Source organism: Rutilus rutilus, assembly GCF_951802725.1.
Source record: "Rutilus rutilus genome assembly, chromosome: 1".
Taxonomy (NCBI): domain Eukaryota; kingdom Metazoa; phylum Chordata; class Actinopteri; order Cypriniformes; family Leuciscidae; genus Rutilus; species Rutilus rutilus.
The window spans coordinates 37,104,838-37,120,063 of record NC_140209.1 but is presented as its reverse complement, the minus strand read 5'-3'; the positions used below and the strand labels follow the sequence as shown (position 1 = coordinate 37,120,063).

The 15,226-nt window shown below is 40.2% G+C and overlaps 1 protein-coding gene across 5 annotated transcripts in view; it reads left to right on the top strand.

Moving 5' to 3' along the window:
* Positions 1-12,388, top strand: part of tnrc18 (trinucleotide repeat containing 18) — a 66,229-nt gene extending 53,841 nt beyond the window's left edge. For all 5 annotated transcript variants that reach the window (XM_084425383.1, XM_084425380.1, XM_084425382.1 and 2 more), the window contains exons 23-30: positions 6,100-6,175; positions 6,617-6,725; positions 7,262-7,378; positions 7,837-7,995; positions 8,322-9,616; positions 10,701-10,937; positions 11,074-11,148; positions 11,234-12,388. In XM_084425383.1, coding sequence (XP_084281509.1) covers positions 6,100-6,175; positions 6,617-6,725; positions 7,262-7,378; positions 7,837-7,995; positions 8,322-9,616; positions 10,701-10,937; positions 11,074-11,148; positions 11,234-11,440 — 2,275 coding nt within the window. In that variant the 3' untranslated portion in view covers positions 11,441-12,388. The remainder of the gene's footprint in view (positions 1-6,099; positions 6,176-6,616; positions 6,726-7,261; positions 7,379-7,836; positions 7,996-8,321; positions 9,617-10,700; positions 10,938-11,073; positions 11,149-11,233) is intronic.
* Positions 12,389-15,226: the final 2,838 nt, after the last annotated feature.

The following is a 15,226-nucleotide window of genomic DNA, read 5'->3' as shown; positions in this document are numbered from 1 at the left end:
CACTGTTTATATTTTGAAAATGGACAGAATTTTAAATATGAGACTTTGTTTCATATCAAAAGTAACAATGCACAAAGCTTATTCCGATTTATTGGATGGGAGGAGCACTACAATGTTCCATTCTTTCATCAACTAAAAACAGGATGGACGAATCGATATTTCGGATTTTAGAATCGGTATTGCTTCATAAAAACGAGAATCGAATAAAATCGAGAATTTTTTTTTTATTAAGAATCACTATAGGATGCAATAGCTTGGTTTAGCCAAGACTCCTATTTACCTGAGTGGGGAAATACTGAAATCTCTAACTGCTTGCCAAATTATGTATTTGAAATGAGCAATAAAATTGGACAAACTATGTCCATTAATATTGTTTCTTGTGCTCAAATCATTTAAAAAGCGTGCATTTCATATCGGTAAAGCCAATGCTCATGTGCAGTCATAAGCGAACGTTTTAGTACATTGATTATTTCTATGATAACTGGTGCTTCGTACGGCAGCTGCAGTGATGTAGGAATTTTACCGATTGGCTTTTATTTGGAAAGCCGGATTTTTTCTGCCTTATTGCGTGTTGTGATTTCTCCCGCTTATAGTAACGAGTGAACCACCTTGGTATATGAATGAGGGTACTCTTCTGTAGACCCAATAAGTTAGTGTGAGGTGTTCATTTATAATAATTAAAAAAAAAAATCTTTGACAAATTCATTGCAACATTCTCAATTTTGAACTCACAGTAAAGCTATCTAGGTAAAATGATCTAGATTCCTAGCTGCCTAAATCTGATTTGATGCATTAAAGATCAAAAGTATTTGTTTTTTATTGTATGAAAATACATTACAAAGACAAAAATCCTGTGTTCATTTAATTGCATCATTCTCAGTGCTTTATGGGAGGAGAGTTGTCTAGTTTTGCTCTAAATCAAATGTAATGTTTTGATTAATCTCAGAGCTGGTTGGTTTAGTTCAAGGCTTAGAACCAAGGTCGCTAAAAAAGTTGGCTGTCTTTCCTGCGCTCTATGTAACTGTAACTCCCTGGCCATTTACAGATTATTTTTACCGAACTGTTTACTTGAGCCACTTAGTGTTACAGCGAGTGAAATATTGCCAAGTTTTTTCCATTGTAAGGTCCATTTCAGAGTTCTCCATGGAAAAATTTGGAAGTGAAACATTTTGTTTTTGGTCAGGAAACAGAAGGGGTGTGAAGTGTCTTGAGGGAGGCGCTGACAGAAATGGGCAGTTTTGTTTGGACTTTGTATGCTTTCTGTAGTCTCCCATGGCCTATTATCCACTTGGATGAACAAGTTTTAGTCTATTGAAGGGCGAGAGAGTTCCTCTCAAAGTCATCCCTATAAAGGATAATCTAATTTAGTGAAAAATGTCAAACTGGTGCAGCATCTGTTAGGGGGATCTTTAATGAGAGGGGCTCTGTTGCATTTCTGCCCTCTGTGAAATGTTGTCCTCCATTTTAGTTTCATTAGAGCGGCGGCCCACGGTTGCTCAATGACTGTGTTTAGCATTCAGCACAGAATCGCATCTTCCTCTTATCAGTCCGAGAGCGAGGAGCAGCCATCCTTCAAACTCCCATCACAGTCCTTCTCCCAAATTCCGGCGGCCTGAGAGCCAGAGGTCAGTCAGCATGCTCAAAATCTGGATGCTAGTTCCGGTTTAATGCTAAACGTGTATTCCTAAATTAAGGGAGCAGAAAGGTGGTGCTTTATCTGTTAATTTGCAGCACATTTGCGTGGCATAATGAGATGCGTTTGTCATATTTTGGCAGTGGAATATCTCTCCCTCAGTTGCTCGCTCTGCGTGTGCCTCTTGTACTAAAAATAGTCCGTTCCAGCCAAGGAAAGGAAGGTGCCTTTGTGCAGGACTGTGTTACCGCAGCTCTTCAAAGCGGGTAGTTCAGTGTGACGGTGAGAACTGGTTGCGAGAGGATTTAATATGACGAGAGCAGGCGTTAGTGCGGAGGGCTTGACTGCAACAGATCGCTTGTTGTCCACCCTGCCCTCTGGAAATGTAATTCTGTGATGGCTTGTGCTACAACACCACCTTTAACGCATCCAGAGATTGAAAATCCGTGCTTGGGCACTCAAATGTTTATGTGCCGCCAGCGACACCGCTGCCTCGCCTGTCTTCATTAATTGAGCCCGTTGTGGAGAGCCTGGGCTTCTGCAGACATGAACATACTTGCTGTCCATGAGAGCAGGCTGGTTAATTGTGCAGTCAATAACTCACACAGCCGGTGTCGAATTGGAACTGAAATCTAGGGTAAGGAAAAGTGTCTGTTCTCAGCCTGAGCCTCGGCTTTCATGAAGCCTGTGTGTTCTGCTCAGAAAAGTCCTTTGGCAAAGCCATTGTCACACTTTCCGACGTGAAGACCATGCTAATGGCACTGGCCCATTATTTATGGGTAATGGAAAACTAATTGAAGCTTTCACTCCATCCTTCGTTGGCTCGCCAAATTTTTTTTTTTTTTTTTGTGCCTTTAATTATGCTTTAGAGATGTGGTTCTATGTAAAGAAGGTGAAATGTTGGGGGGGTTTTCGCAACTAAACTTCCCTCTCTCTTACTGCTCCAATAAAGATTTCTGAATGCCATCATGTCGTCTCAAAGTGAAATATAATATTGGAGAATTGCATTTTGTGCCTCTACACAACTACACTGCAAAAAAAAAAAAAAAATTCCTTGACTTGAGATGTAAAATAACTTAAGATATTAAATATTGCTTTCTGGGAAAAAATTCTAAATTGAGTTTGTGCTTCAACCAAGAAAAATATATGTCACTGAGGTGAGAAAAATACACTTAATTTAAAAAGAAAACAGCTTTTTTGTTCTTTACCCCTTACAATATTGTATCTTTTTTTTTTTTTAAGCATAAACTCTCTTCAGTAAACAAGACTTAATATCTTAAGTCATTTTACATCTCAAGTAAATGTATCTTGATTTAAGAATGTTTATATATTTGTACTGGAAAACAAGACCGAAATACTGAGAAGGAAATTTTTTTTTTTTTGTGGTCTACTCCTTTCTTTTGAGTGCTTTTCCCAATGACATGTAAACAGTCATTTTTAAACCTCCTCCAGCATTTAAACAGAACAGCATAAAAGGAAGCATTTATTTATATGAAGTGATGTTTTGCAGAGTGTGTGTGAATCATCAAGGGCAGTTTCAAGATATTCAACAGCAAAATAAACCCACGCGAGGGCGACTTGGACAAGGCTACTTTCAAAATAAATCAATAGATGTGAAAAATGTATCTGAGCTGAAATTATTTGTATTATGTGAGAAGAAAGAGACTGTGGAGTAATAAAAGACAGCTATTTAGGAAATTAGTTGGGTTTTTTTATTTTATTTTTTTATACCAAAATATGCAGAATGCAGAGTGACCAGTCGAAATCAAGTATTTCCCAAGGGACATTTTTATTACAATGAAATAAAATTACTCCATACTGACCTTTACTACCAAATACCTTCCCTTCCTCTTAACAGACAAAAACAAATTTTAGGGTGACCCTTCCCATGTCCCAAGCCCACATCAGGCAAGCAATCCACAAACATGACAGATATTTAACCCTGCTCGGCCGGTCAATCTCTCTCCCCCCTGAGGCAGCTGGTGTGAATTTATCCTAGGCTTTACAGACAGAACCAATCAGGTTTGGCCAGCAGAGTCCTCCCCCTCAGGCCAGACCCAGGAGGAAGTGATCTGGGGGAGGCTGTCCCACATCACCTCCCAGGTTCATGTCACAGTAATAAGGCTGCCACTCGGTGATGGACACCTCTGAAGCCTGGCTCTGGGTCCATGCTTGAACTGCAAGCACCCTCATGAATCCAAATGAAAAAAGGCCAAACATCCAACGGTTTTTTTTCTTGTTGTTTTTTTTAGCACAGAAGCCCCGTCTTGGACGTCACACATGTTTGCACCCATGCTGATTTATAAGGCCCATGTACTCGCATCCAATAATAGAATGACCTGCACTTTAAAGAGCCGGTCACTGTTGTTTCTCTCTTTCTCCTACAACCAATAAAACTCTGATTAGCTTCCTTTTTTTTTTTTTTTACATTCTTCTAGAAACAAACTTTGTTTTATTAATTTCATGTTATTACTGTGAAGCTGCTTTGATACAATCTGTATTATAAAAAGCGCTATATAAATAAACGTGACTTGACTTGACTTTTAACAGTATTGATACGTTTGCATGTTGGTTCACTTGGTTCTCTTGAGCTGGAAGAGGGCGTTGCACATTTTTCAAAGGTGAAACCTGCCAATTTCCATAAATAATATTCCAGATCTGGAAGAGAGAAACCTATGTTTGGATTGTGCTCCGCCTACACACTGGCTTAACATGGTCTGCCTCTTTTTATTCCTTTTTTCCATTTGCATCAGAGACCATTTTGGATCTCACATGTGATGTCAAGAAACAGTTTGACTTATCTTGCATATCCCCAGGGCTCTGACTTCTTGACAGTAAAGACAATAAAAACACTGCAGAAGGATCAATTTATCGGCAAGGATTTTTATTTGATTTTATTTTTTAAAGGGTAAGCCCCTCCAAATTTTGTCCCTGAGGAGGGGGAGAGTGAGGGGAGATGGAGAGAAAGCCAAGCTCAGTTCAAAGCTCAGTGTGTTTCTCCAGAGAGCTGTCTTCATGCTTTTGGGCTGCTGTGTCTTTTGGTTTAGACCCTCTGCATCTCCCCTCTATAGCCTACTACTATGTAATTTTAGACAAAACCATTAAGCTCTGGGTATAGACAGCTCCTTTCCACAGTTGACAAATTGACCCCATTTACTTTATTATTACACCTTTCATTAGTGAATGATTCATCGTTGTATGTTATACCAAAGAATGAAAACAATGGTATTCTTAATCTTTCATCATATTGTAATAACTTGCTTGACTTTCACTTTCACTGCAGCCTAGTTCGTTAACTGATAGCCATAGAGTCTGTTGTTGTTAATGCAGCCTTTCTAAAATATATTGTCGATTTTTAATGTCAGCATTAAGTTTCATGTTCAATTTATTATTATTTTTTTTATTTATTTTTTTGTTCGGTGAAATAACAGATTTCTCTCTAGTGACTGGACTTCTCCGATCATTTAGTCCTTTTAAACGAAATGACTATGGCCTGGTTTCACATACAGAGCTTAGATTAAGCCAGGATTAGACCTTAGTTAAATTAGGACATTTAAGTATCTTTTATAAACGTGCCTTAGAAAAAAAAAAACATTACTGCAGACCTGCCAACCATTTTGCGTAGCGGATACGCATTTTGACCTCAAAGTACACATGGATTATCTTAAAATACTCCGTCATTCATTAATGGTTACTCCGATAAGAGGAAGACCTCATTCAGCCATGCAAATTATAAAATAAATCTAAATAAAATTGAAATCGCTATGGCTTAGTGATCATGAAAGTGCTGTGATTTTGTGGATTACTGATAAGCGTGAGTCTGGAGAAACGGGCGTTTATTTATTCATTCTCAGTGTTGAGAAACGTACTCATACTCATGTACTCATAAAATTTCTTCAGGGTTGGCAGGTCTGTTACTGGTGTGCATCCTGAGACAAACCAATGGCGTTGACATATTTTAAGAAATGTCAGTGCAAGTTGCTTTCAGTTAAAACAGCTCAAACGTGCATTTTAGTCTGGGACTATAGGCTTTAGCCTTGTCTGTAAAACCGGTGGTACAAATGCACATTTAGATCTGCCTAAATCCAATCAACAACCAATGGATAGTTCCAAGTCCCCGCTCTACATTTTTTCCCATTATTGCTCTCAGATGTACGTCACAATGTGGAAGAAAAGATCTGTCGCTACTTACATTTAATGCCAGATAACCATCTGAAAACTATTTTCCTTTATGGAACGAGCACTTTTCGCCATCCGGTCATTTCCTGATGGATAAAATAGTCTTGCCCTACATATATATTTTTTTTGTTGTTGTTGTTGTTTCCATTGAATATCCTGATACATAACTCACATTATGGAAGTAAAATGGGTTGCAAATTACATTTTGATGTTAATATTACCCTGACATCAGGATGTGCAGTCCCTAGATTTTGGTTTTGGGCTCATGACTGTGTCCTGTCTTACAGATACAGCGTGGTGGTGGAGGGCGAGAGGGGGAACAGGCCACATATCTACTGCCTGGAGCAACTGCTACAGGAGGCGGTCAGTACGCCACACTGCCCTACACCGTTCGTTGACCCATATACACGCTACGGCTCACCACAACAGGCCTGTGTGTTTTACTTCGGGCACACTCCTCAGTTTCCTCTCTCTGCTAACAGGCCCGGGGCACGCAGTAATATAGAAGCTGTTTAGCACCTTCCCCTGCTATTAAGCTAAGGGCATGTTTTGCTCCAGTACCTCTGTCTGTTGGTTTAGGCACATGCTACCGCCTTTCCTTCCTAATGTACCGTTGGAAGCGGACCTCTGCCAAGAGCAACCTTAGCCATTACGGCCTCTAAGATGGATTATATATGCAATATATACGTTTCCTCGCTAGAAAAAGGATTCATTAGTTATTTATTCTAGAAGACAGATGACCGCGAATGCACACAGGTGTTGATTTAATAATCCTCTCTGATCCACACTTCCTTTGTTTTACAGATTATTGATGTGAAACCCCCCTCCGTCAGATACCTTCCCCAGGGGACCCGGATCGCAGCCTACTGGAGCCAGCAGTACCGTTGCCTCTACCCTGGCACGGTTGTCAGAGGTATAGCTTTCCTTTTACGCTTAATTGAGCTTCTTTCACTGGCTATTACAGACTATTAACTAATGCGTTTTACTGCATCTATGTCTTTCGAATGGAAAAATATGTACAAATGTCCAATGTCCTCCGCACAGAGGTGCAGTGAGAGAACCTTTCAGAGTTGTTTCATTTCCTTTAATCTAAATCTTTTAGCCAAGCCCATAAGCACTGCCAGATAAACTGAGCCAGGGAATGAAGGATGGTGTGGTTAGCTACATGCAGAGCTCTGCTCTATTATTATTTATTTTCCCTCCTGCTGGGGAAGGAGGGAGCTGGAGGCTTGTCAAGAAACTCTTAAAGGGAGGTCGCTGCTACTGCCGCTGTCAACCAATGAGAATGAAAAGGCCCTGTATGAATCCCTGCAGCCGCTGCTGCACCACTGAGAAATATGCGGTCACTCTTTTTGCGCAGCAGTATTTGCTGTTTCACTCAGTGGAAATGAAAATTGAGGTGATGCATGTTCTTTTGCGTCAGTCGTCAACTCTGTTACGTGTCCACAGGGAGTCCAGACATGGAAGACGTGGACGATTTGATTACAGTGGAGTTTGACGATGGAGACACCGGCCGAATCCCTCTCTCTCATATTAGACTGCTGCCGGCGGACTACAAGATTCAGTGTGAGTATTCAGATAAGCAGGGAGTAAAAGCCAAGGCATGAAAGGGTACATGAAACGTTACCTGAATTTCCAAGTTATGTAAACAGCCCATATGTGCTCTGTTTGATTTGGAGTCCATGCAGCCTCTGATTTTTGTTTGGTTTTGCTCTTGAAGCTTGATGATGGATTCAGTAAAATGTTTTTCCACTAGTTGCCAGGGGGTTGCATATGATTGAGGGTGAGACTTGAGATTTTTGAAGGTCTGTGTATAGTATTTAAGAGCACTGGATAAATATTAATGTGTGTCTGTGTGTTTGACTGTGAAAATGTTTATGTATGATCATTATCAAAATATATGAGGCCGAAAAGCACATGGGAATGTTCCAATATTTGTTATTTGCTATTATTTTATCAATTGTCAAACAGAAATGTCCCAAAGTATGTTATTAATATTTTCAACACGAAATTTATCTGAACAGGTGCGGAACCGTCCCCTGCCCTCCTTGTGGCCAGCACCAAACGGCGAGGAAGGAAGTGCAGTAAGGATGTACCTGATGGAAAAGAAACGCCACCCAAAAACTCAGAGGAGTCTGCTCCAAAAAGTAGAGGCAGAGGAAGAAAACCCAAACCTAAGCCTGGTAATTTCCACTTCTTTTGAACCAAACATTTACCGTCATTTACATTTTGGCTGGTATAGAAGAGACATATTTTTGTAAAAGTGGTTATTGCTTTGGTTCAGATTAAATATCAAGCAGTCAGAACTGGTGTTACTGAAATGAGAAATGCAGTAATCTTACAAAAGTGTACTGGATTGGTGGTTTCATAGATAATAAATCACATTATTTTTCTTGGAAAGAACTTACTGTCAGAACAGGAACAGCTTTTAGCCTCCCAGCATTTTTATAGAGGTAAGTGTGTTTTTGGTCTGGCATATTAAAACCTTCCCTCCTGTGCTGCTTTCCAGAGCCCGAAGTCGCTCCAAAGGAGCATGAAAAGCCTGACACACCAACCCTGACGCAGGTCCCTGAGAGGCCCCTGTCCAGCCAGAAAAGCGGCCCACGGCCAGGTAGAAAAATTAAGCAAGTCGGCACAGCCAGCCCCTCCATTCCCGTATCTAATGAAAGCCAGAAGAAAACCACAGGAATCAAGCCCCCAGCCAAAGTGCGTTCCCAGCCCCAGTCTGTCTACTCGCAGCCACTCTATGGAAAAGTTCTGTCTGTGGATCTCTATAATGAGCCCTCCACTTCTCTGGCCTCCTTTATATCCAACAATGAGACTCTGAGTCCCACAGGGAAAGGAAAGCCAGTCAAACGCTTGCGAAAGCCTGAAGAGGAGGCATCTGGGTTTGGTGTGAAAATGCAGCGCAAGCAACCTCAGACTGAGATCCTTATCAAGCTGGACCATGAGGGAGTCATGTCACCCAAAACCAAAAAGACCAAAGCCCTGATGATGATGGAGGGCCAGAACCTCTCCAAAAGAGAGAATAAGTCTGTGATGGGTGTCAGCTACACTACGATATCCACTGCTGACAAAACACTGAAGGCTAAGAACAAGGCGGTTGAGGCAGAGCCGCCTGCTGCTGAGAGCGTGTCCACCTACAGCGTTCGTAAGCTAGGGAGCGGCAGCGAAGGTCTTATGAAGGTAAGCAACTCAGGAGAGAAGGACAAGAAGGAACTGGAGTGTCCCAATTGCAGTAGCAGTAGCAGCAGCAGTTCGGAGTCAGACGGAGAGGAGGAGCGAGGGGCCTCGCAGGACAAGAAGCCCAAACAAGACTCAACCAGCTCCAATAGCTCGCGGGCATCAAGCCCCACGTCTTCCAGCTCATCCACAAGCAGTTCTTCATCCTCAGCTGGATCCCACTCCTCCTCCTCATCATCCTCCTCCTCTACCACCAGCGATGAAGAATCCTCCTGTAGCTCAGATGAAGAACTGGTCGCTGGTTCTCAACCATCCCCTGCCACAGAACATGCACCTCCTCAAGAGGAGGAAGATGAGAAGGCCAAGGTGAAAACAGGGCCTGCTGCCAGCATCCAGAAACTCCAGAAGCAGCAGGCATCTGCTACTCAGCAGCAGAAGCCCCAGAAAGAGCAGAAGGTTAAGCAGGGCGTCGGTCGCCCGAAAAGACGAGAGGGAGTTCACCTCCCAACTACTAAGGAGCTGGCAAAAAGACAGAGGCTACCCTCCGTCGAGAACAGACCCAAGATCTCCGCTTTTCTTCCTGCCAGACAGCTGTGGAAGTGGTTTGGAAAGCCTACTCAGGTGAGCACATGGATTTTAGGAGTCTTTCTGAAAGTCCCACCAGTGTCATTTCTACCACATCTCAAATCATGTGTTGTTTAATAGCATTGTGTAAAGTCTAAAGTAAACGTTTAGCTTATGTGTACAGCCAAAAACATGCCCTTTTAAAGTATACTTCATTTGTTAGCGTGCACGAACAGTACAGACACTGGACAAGGATGAAACTTTCTAGAGTCGAGTGCCTATTTCTTTTCAGAAAAAAACAAGTTTGTTGTTGTTCTGTCTCCTCTGTTTCTTTTCAATTGGGAAATGACGAGTTGGGCCAGCCAACCAATTAATGAATTAATACAAAAATTTCAAGGGACATATGAGAGCTGAACATACAGAGTATCTGCAGTTAGAAAAATGTAGATGTGTGTGTACTATGCTGATGAAATAGATGGCATGCACACTGTTCGCATATCCTAGCATATGCATAAAAACCAAAGTATAATTTGGACTTAATGGAAATGATGGTGATGGAAATTACATTTTGTATTTTTGGCATAAAATAGTCAACTCCTTTGTCTTGCCAAGGCTAATTTTAAAGCTAGAATTTCATGTATACTAAACACACATAATTAAATATTCCCACACTTTTTGCGTATTTTGACAATTTCAGCTTATATTATGTTATAATATAATATTATATATTATGTTAAAAGTTATATTCACCTTGATTTATTTTTTTCTTCACATATCAAATACGTCATATTTGATCTCAAACATACTCCTCATTGAAGCCTTTCTCTCATTGTTAAACAAATTTATTTGTGGCATAAATGTTTGGTGTTGTGGAAAATAAAAAATGATAAATCATTTTCTCCCAAATATCAAAATGGTTACTGTTAATTTCACTATTTGATTAGATTGGTCAGATTTTAATAATTATATTTTGAAAATTGGCAGTATAAATGATGGTAAAAAGTTTCTAAGACGATTTTAATGTGACCATCATCTAATAAAAGGAAAATGTTGAAATCTGTTAGTTTTGATAAAAATCAACCCCTGGGGCGTAAAAGTGCCCGAAGAAACATCCTTTTGCTTTTCCTTCAACTTCTGACAGAGGCGGGGAATGAAAGGGAAGGCAAAGAAGCTTTTCTACAAAGCCATAATGCGTGGTAAGGAAATGATCCGTATTGGAGACTGTGCTGTGTTCCTGTCTGCTGGACGACCCAACCTCCCATTTATTGGACACATCCAGAGCATGTGGGAGTCCTGGGGAAACAACATGGTGGTCCGTGTCAAATGGTTCTATCATCCAGAGGAAACCAACCCTGGGAAGAAACTTCATGACAAAAAGGTTACTTTTTGTCTCCCTTTCCTAAACATTAATAATGGTTTGTGGGCATAGTAATATGAGCTTTTGTACTGTACTTGGACTTGTCCCAGTCTTGCCTTTTATCTGGGTTTGTAACTAATCAAATTTTGTTTGGCAGAACTGGGATCAAATGTCCGGCCAAAGTCTTCCTGCTGTTCTGCATGCTTCTAACCAGAGGAAAGACTTCATGGAGGTAAGAAAACCAATCAAGGAAATGGTTTGATCATCTTCGTCTCATTGAAAACAGTCTGATAGATCGCTCTGCTTTCTCTTTTCAGCGGGCACTGTACCAGTCCTCTCACATTGATGAGAATGACGTCCAAACCATTTCTCATAAATGTCTGGTGGTCAGCCTTGAGCAATATGAGCAGATGATTAAAACTAAGAAGTACCAGGACAGTGAAGACCTCTACTACCTGGCCGGGACTTATGAACCCACCACTGGAATGATATTCAACACGGATGGGGTTCCAGTAATCTGCTGAGAATCAACAAGTGAGACGTGGAACAAAACCAATGAGACATAAGGGCTAGACAGATGTGTTGGCTTTACCCAAAGCCTGACTAATCAATCAAGTATGGAAACGTCCTGACAACGATACAAGCATCAGTTGAGATCAGAGACTTCTTCAACAGATGTCATGTTTGCACATATGGTGAAATTGCGCTAGTAGAGATTCAATTGTTTGGCCTGTTATTGGAGCAACCCTAACCTTGTTTTGACCCAGTGAAGTGATTGCAGTGGACAAATGATGTTCAGGAATCTCCAGTTGAAGAGTTAAAACGTGTCAAAGAAAGTGAAGGCACGTCAAAAATGTCTTGAAGGTCAACTGCATCTGCTCTGCTGAGCACAGCCATCACCGATGCGGCTGGAATGGAGGTGACACCACTTCTGCAGGACCTGTTCTCCGGGTGAGAAGGCCTGGTTGGATCCCGCTTCCTTGGCCGTGGGACCAACAACAGAAAGAGTAATTGAAGCTGACAGGATGTATCACACTTCTGTCCAGTTACTACTGGTAGAACCCTGCCAGATATTCAAGGGCTGGCTAATGAACAGGGAAAAACGAAACCAGACGTAGAGCTGCGGCCCATGTGAGAAGCACTTAAAAGAATGGACAGGACTTTCCAGCCTGCAAGGACTGTTTATTAATAGGAAAGTGTGAGTCACTTTTCCACCGAGCGGCCCAGAAGATCTATCAGAATATTTATATGCGATCCTCATCCCTCTGCTGCGGCGACAGAAAGGTTTCTTTTCATGAGTGAAGGGCTCTACTGGGATGGAAGCAGATGCAGATGATACCCCTTTGTAAATACATGCATACGAGCTATATATGATATGGACAAATATATTTTATTTTCGTGTACCATAGATTTATGTGACAGTAATTTTTTTAAAGCAGCAAAAGATGAAAAAAAAAAAAAGCTTTAATAAACTGTGAATAAAGTTTAAAACGTTAACAAATATCAGGAACTAGTTTTAAGAGTACAGATCTTGTAAGTCGTTACTGGAATCTTAGACGCCCACTACATTGACGACGTAATGTAATCTTGAGATCAAAACTACTATTACAGGACAAATGGTTTGTAGGATTTGACAGTTTTCAAAGCCAGTTGTCCCATAATGCAGTTTTACAACAAAAAGCACTTAAATTCTGCCCTTGGTCTTACACGGGACAGACTTCCCTTGACAATCCCCTGTTCAGGTGGACGTGAAGCGTTTCGCGGAAAAACCGTTTTAGTTCTCTCATTGCTTCTCAGGGTTAGTGAGAGATGGAGAGTTTAAAAGCTACGCTTGCTTATCATGTCTGTTATACTCGACTTTCCCTTTTTTTCTAGAATTACCCCCCACAGAAAGCAATTACATCTCATGCATGAAAGCACTTTCTTCGAATAAACAAATAGCAGCGGTGCAGGTGACGTTATCTGTTAGCGCTGAAAGTTGAAAGCCGAGTTGTTTTTTTGCCTTTCTCACGTCTGCGTTTTTCTCCATGTCGACTTTTTACTCTCCGTTATTCCAAGCCGTTCTTTGGTTCGTTCTTAATAGCCTTAACCTTGGTCCCTAAAAGCTGCCGTATACCGGCAGAATCAAAGTCTGAATGTTGTCTTTGAAAATAGGTCCTACTGATTGATATTGTGCTCCGGAGAAAGTGCCATCAGTCATCGGAGGCTGTTAGGACCAGGCTATGTATTCGCTGCTTCTCTAATCAAGACCAGTGAAATGTATTTGATTTATGGCGTCCTTACATGGATGAAGAGACTAGCGAACACCTTATTTGCTTAATTGTAATTATGGTTCTTATTTGTGCCTCGTTTTTATGGTTCAAAGGGGGGTATGAATGTTTTATCTTTTCTTTTTAGACACGTGTTAGTCAAGTACACGTGTTGTTTTTTTATGCTGTAAGGAAATCGTTTTCCTTTTAAAAAAATGTCTTTGTATATCTTTTTTAAGTAATGAAAGAAAAACAATTAGATGATCTGTACTGACTTTTTTTTTTTATTATTATTGTTACCAAGATATAGAAAAGGTTAGTGGCTACTTTTTTTTTTTTTTTTTTTTTTGTTCTGTAGTTGCCCAGCCAAATTTTTTAAACTGTTATTCTTTCTACCTCCCACGTTGGTTCAACGTTTCATGTTTTTGTTTGATATTTTCTCTTGGTGGTATTATTATACTTAGTGCACATGGGCTTTTAAACCATTGCCTGTTTTTAATTCTTTTGCCATGATGAATATCCTCTGTGAATGATGTTGATTTGATTTACTTATTGATTCTTTCTGTCGTTTTGTTTAGTTTTTTTCCCCCGTTCTTTGAGGGAGGATAGTGAGATCAAGAAGGGTATGGACACTAGAGCCTTCCAGTCTTTGTGATTGGAAAATATTTGGCCTACTCAGTATTTCGGGAAATTTCTTTATATTATAGAAATGTTGACACTATTGCGTATAGTAGAGCGGTATGAAATGTCTGAAATATATATTTTTTTTCATGTACGTTTCATATTACATTGCCCAGTCTCTCTTAAAGAGATATTATCTTGTTGATATTCAATAGGTTGTATTTCTTAACATGTTTTATCATTGTATGTGTGTAGTTTTGAGGCTTAAAACGATATTCAGCCTATTTCCGGTTTGGACTGTTTTTCTAAGTCACCTAATTTGGTTGAGAATTTTACACATACCCAAAGCTAATTCAAATGCCAAATGATCTTCAAATGCACAGTGAATCTGAAGCAACATTAAGCAAGCTCTTTTTGATTTGACGCAGTCTTTTGTGTCAAAGATTTTTGCCTGTTTAGCGAGTTGTACAATTTAAGTGCCCCTCAAAACAAAAGTTTACTCGGAGCTTGAGTTAAGCTGTAAAGCACTTTTTAGAGTATTTTTGTCTGCATGTTTTAGAAACCGCATATATGCTTCTAGGAATAATATTAGAGCAATCTACAAAAGTATATTTTGCTTATTGTGACGTAATGTAACGTGAATGGAGGTCTGAGTCCATTCCTTCCCCTCGGGTCGCTGTATGAGACGGTGGCCTCTGTTGGTAGCAGTCATGTGGGATGAATCGCTCATGTCCTCTGCCACTCGTCCAGGGTCTGTTTGAGTGTATCTTATGACGTATAAGGTTTAACTGGCTTATTATAAAACCGCGTATAGCCGAGTAGAAGCGTAATAGAGTTCACTGTTTGCATGATTCTGTTCAACCTTTTCCTTTTTTTTCTTTCTTTATGACATTCCCCCTCTCTGAACAATCGTCCTCCATGCTTAATGTGCAATACTGCTGAATTTGGATCCTGTGAGGTAGCTGCTAGTGAGGGAAGGAACGTGTTCATGAATGTTGGAGATGAGAGAGAAAGTTAGTGTGGACTGGAGGCTGGTCCTTCACTGGTCTTCATCTGCTGTTCCTTCAGCATTGGTATGGTCCTGTTACAAAATAAAATAATAATAAAAATTTAAAAAGCTATAGTTTTGAAATTATTATTTGAAATTTTAAAGCATCAAGGTTTTGTAAATGATCCTTTATGAGAGGGGGAGATGAATGCGGATATACTTTGTACACATTTAATCTTGTAAAAAACAAAATTACTAAATCTTTTTTTTTTAAAACTGAAACCGATGTTAAAGATTTGCTGTTGACTTGTGTGTGTAAACCTAATGGGATTGGATTTTTTTTTTACAGATGCAACCAGCATTATCAGTGTTTTTCAATTCTTTTAGTATCTCAGTATTTTCTAGTTCATCAATAAATGTCATGAAATGGAATTGAGTTGGTCTCTTTATTC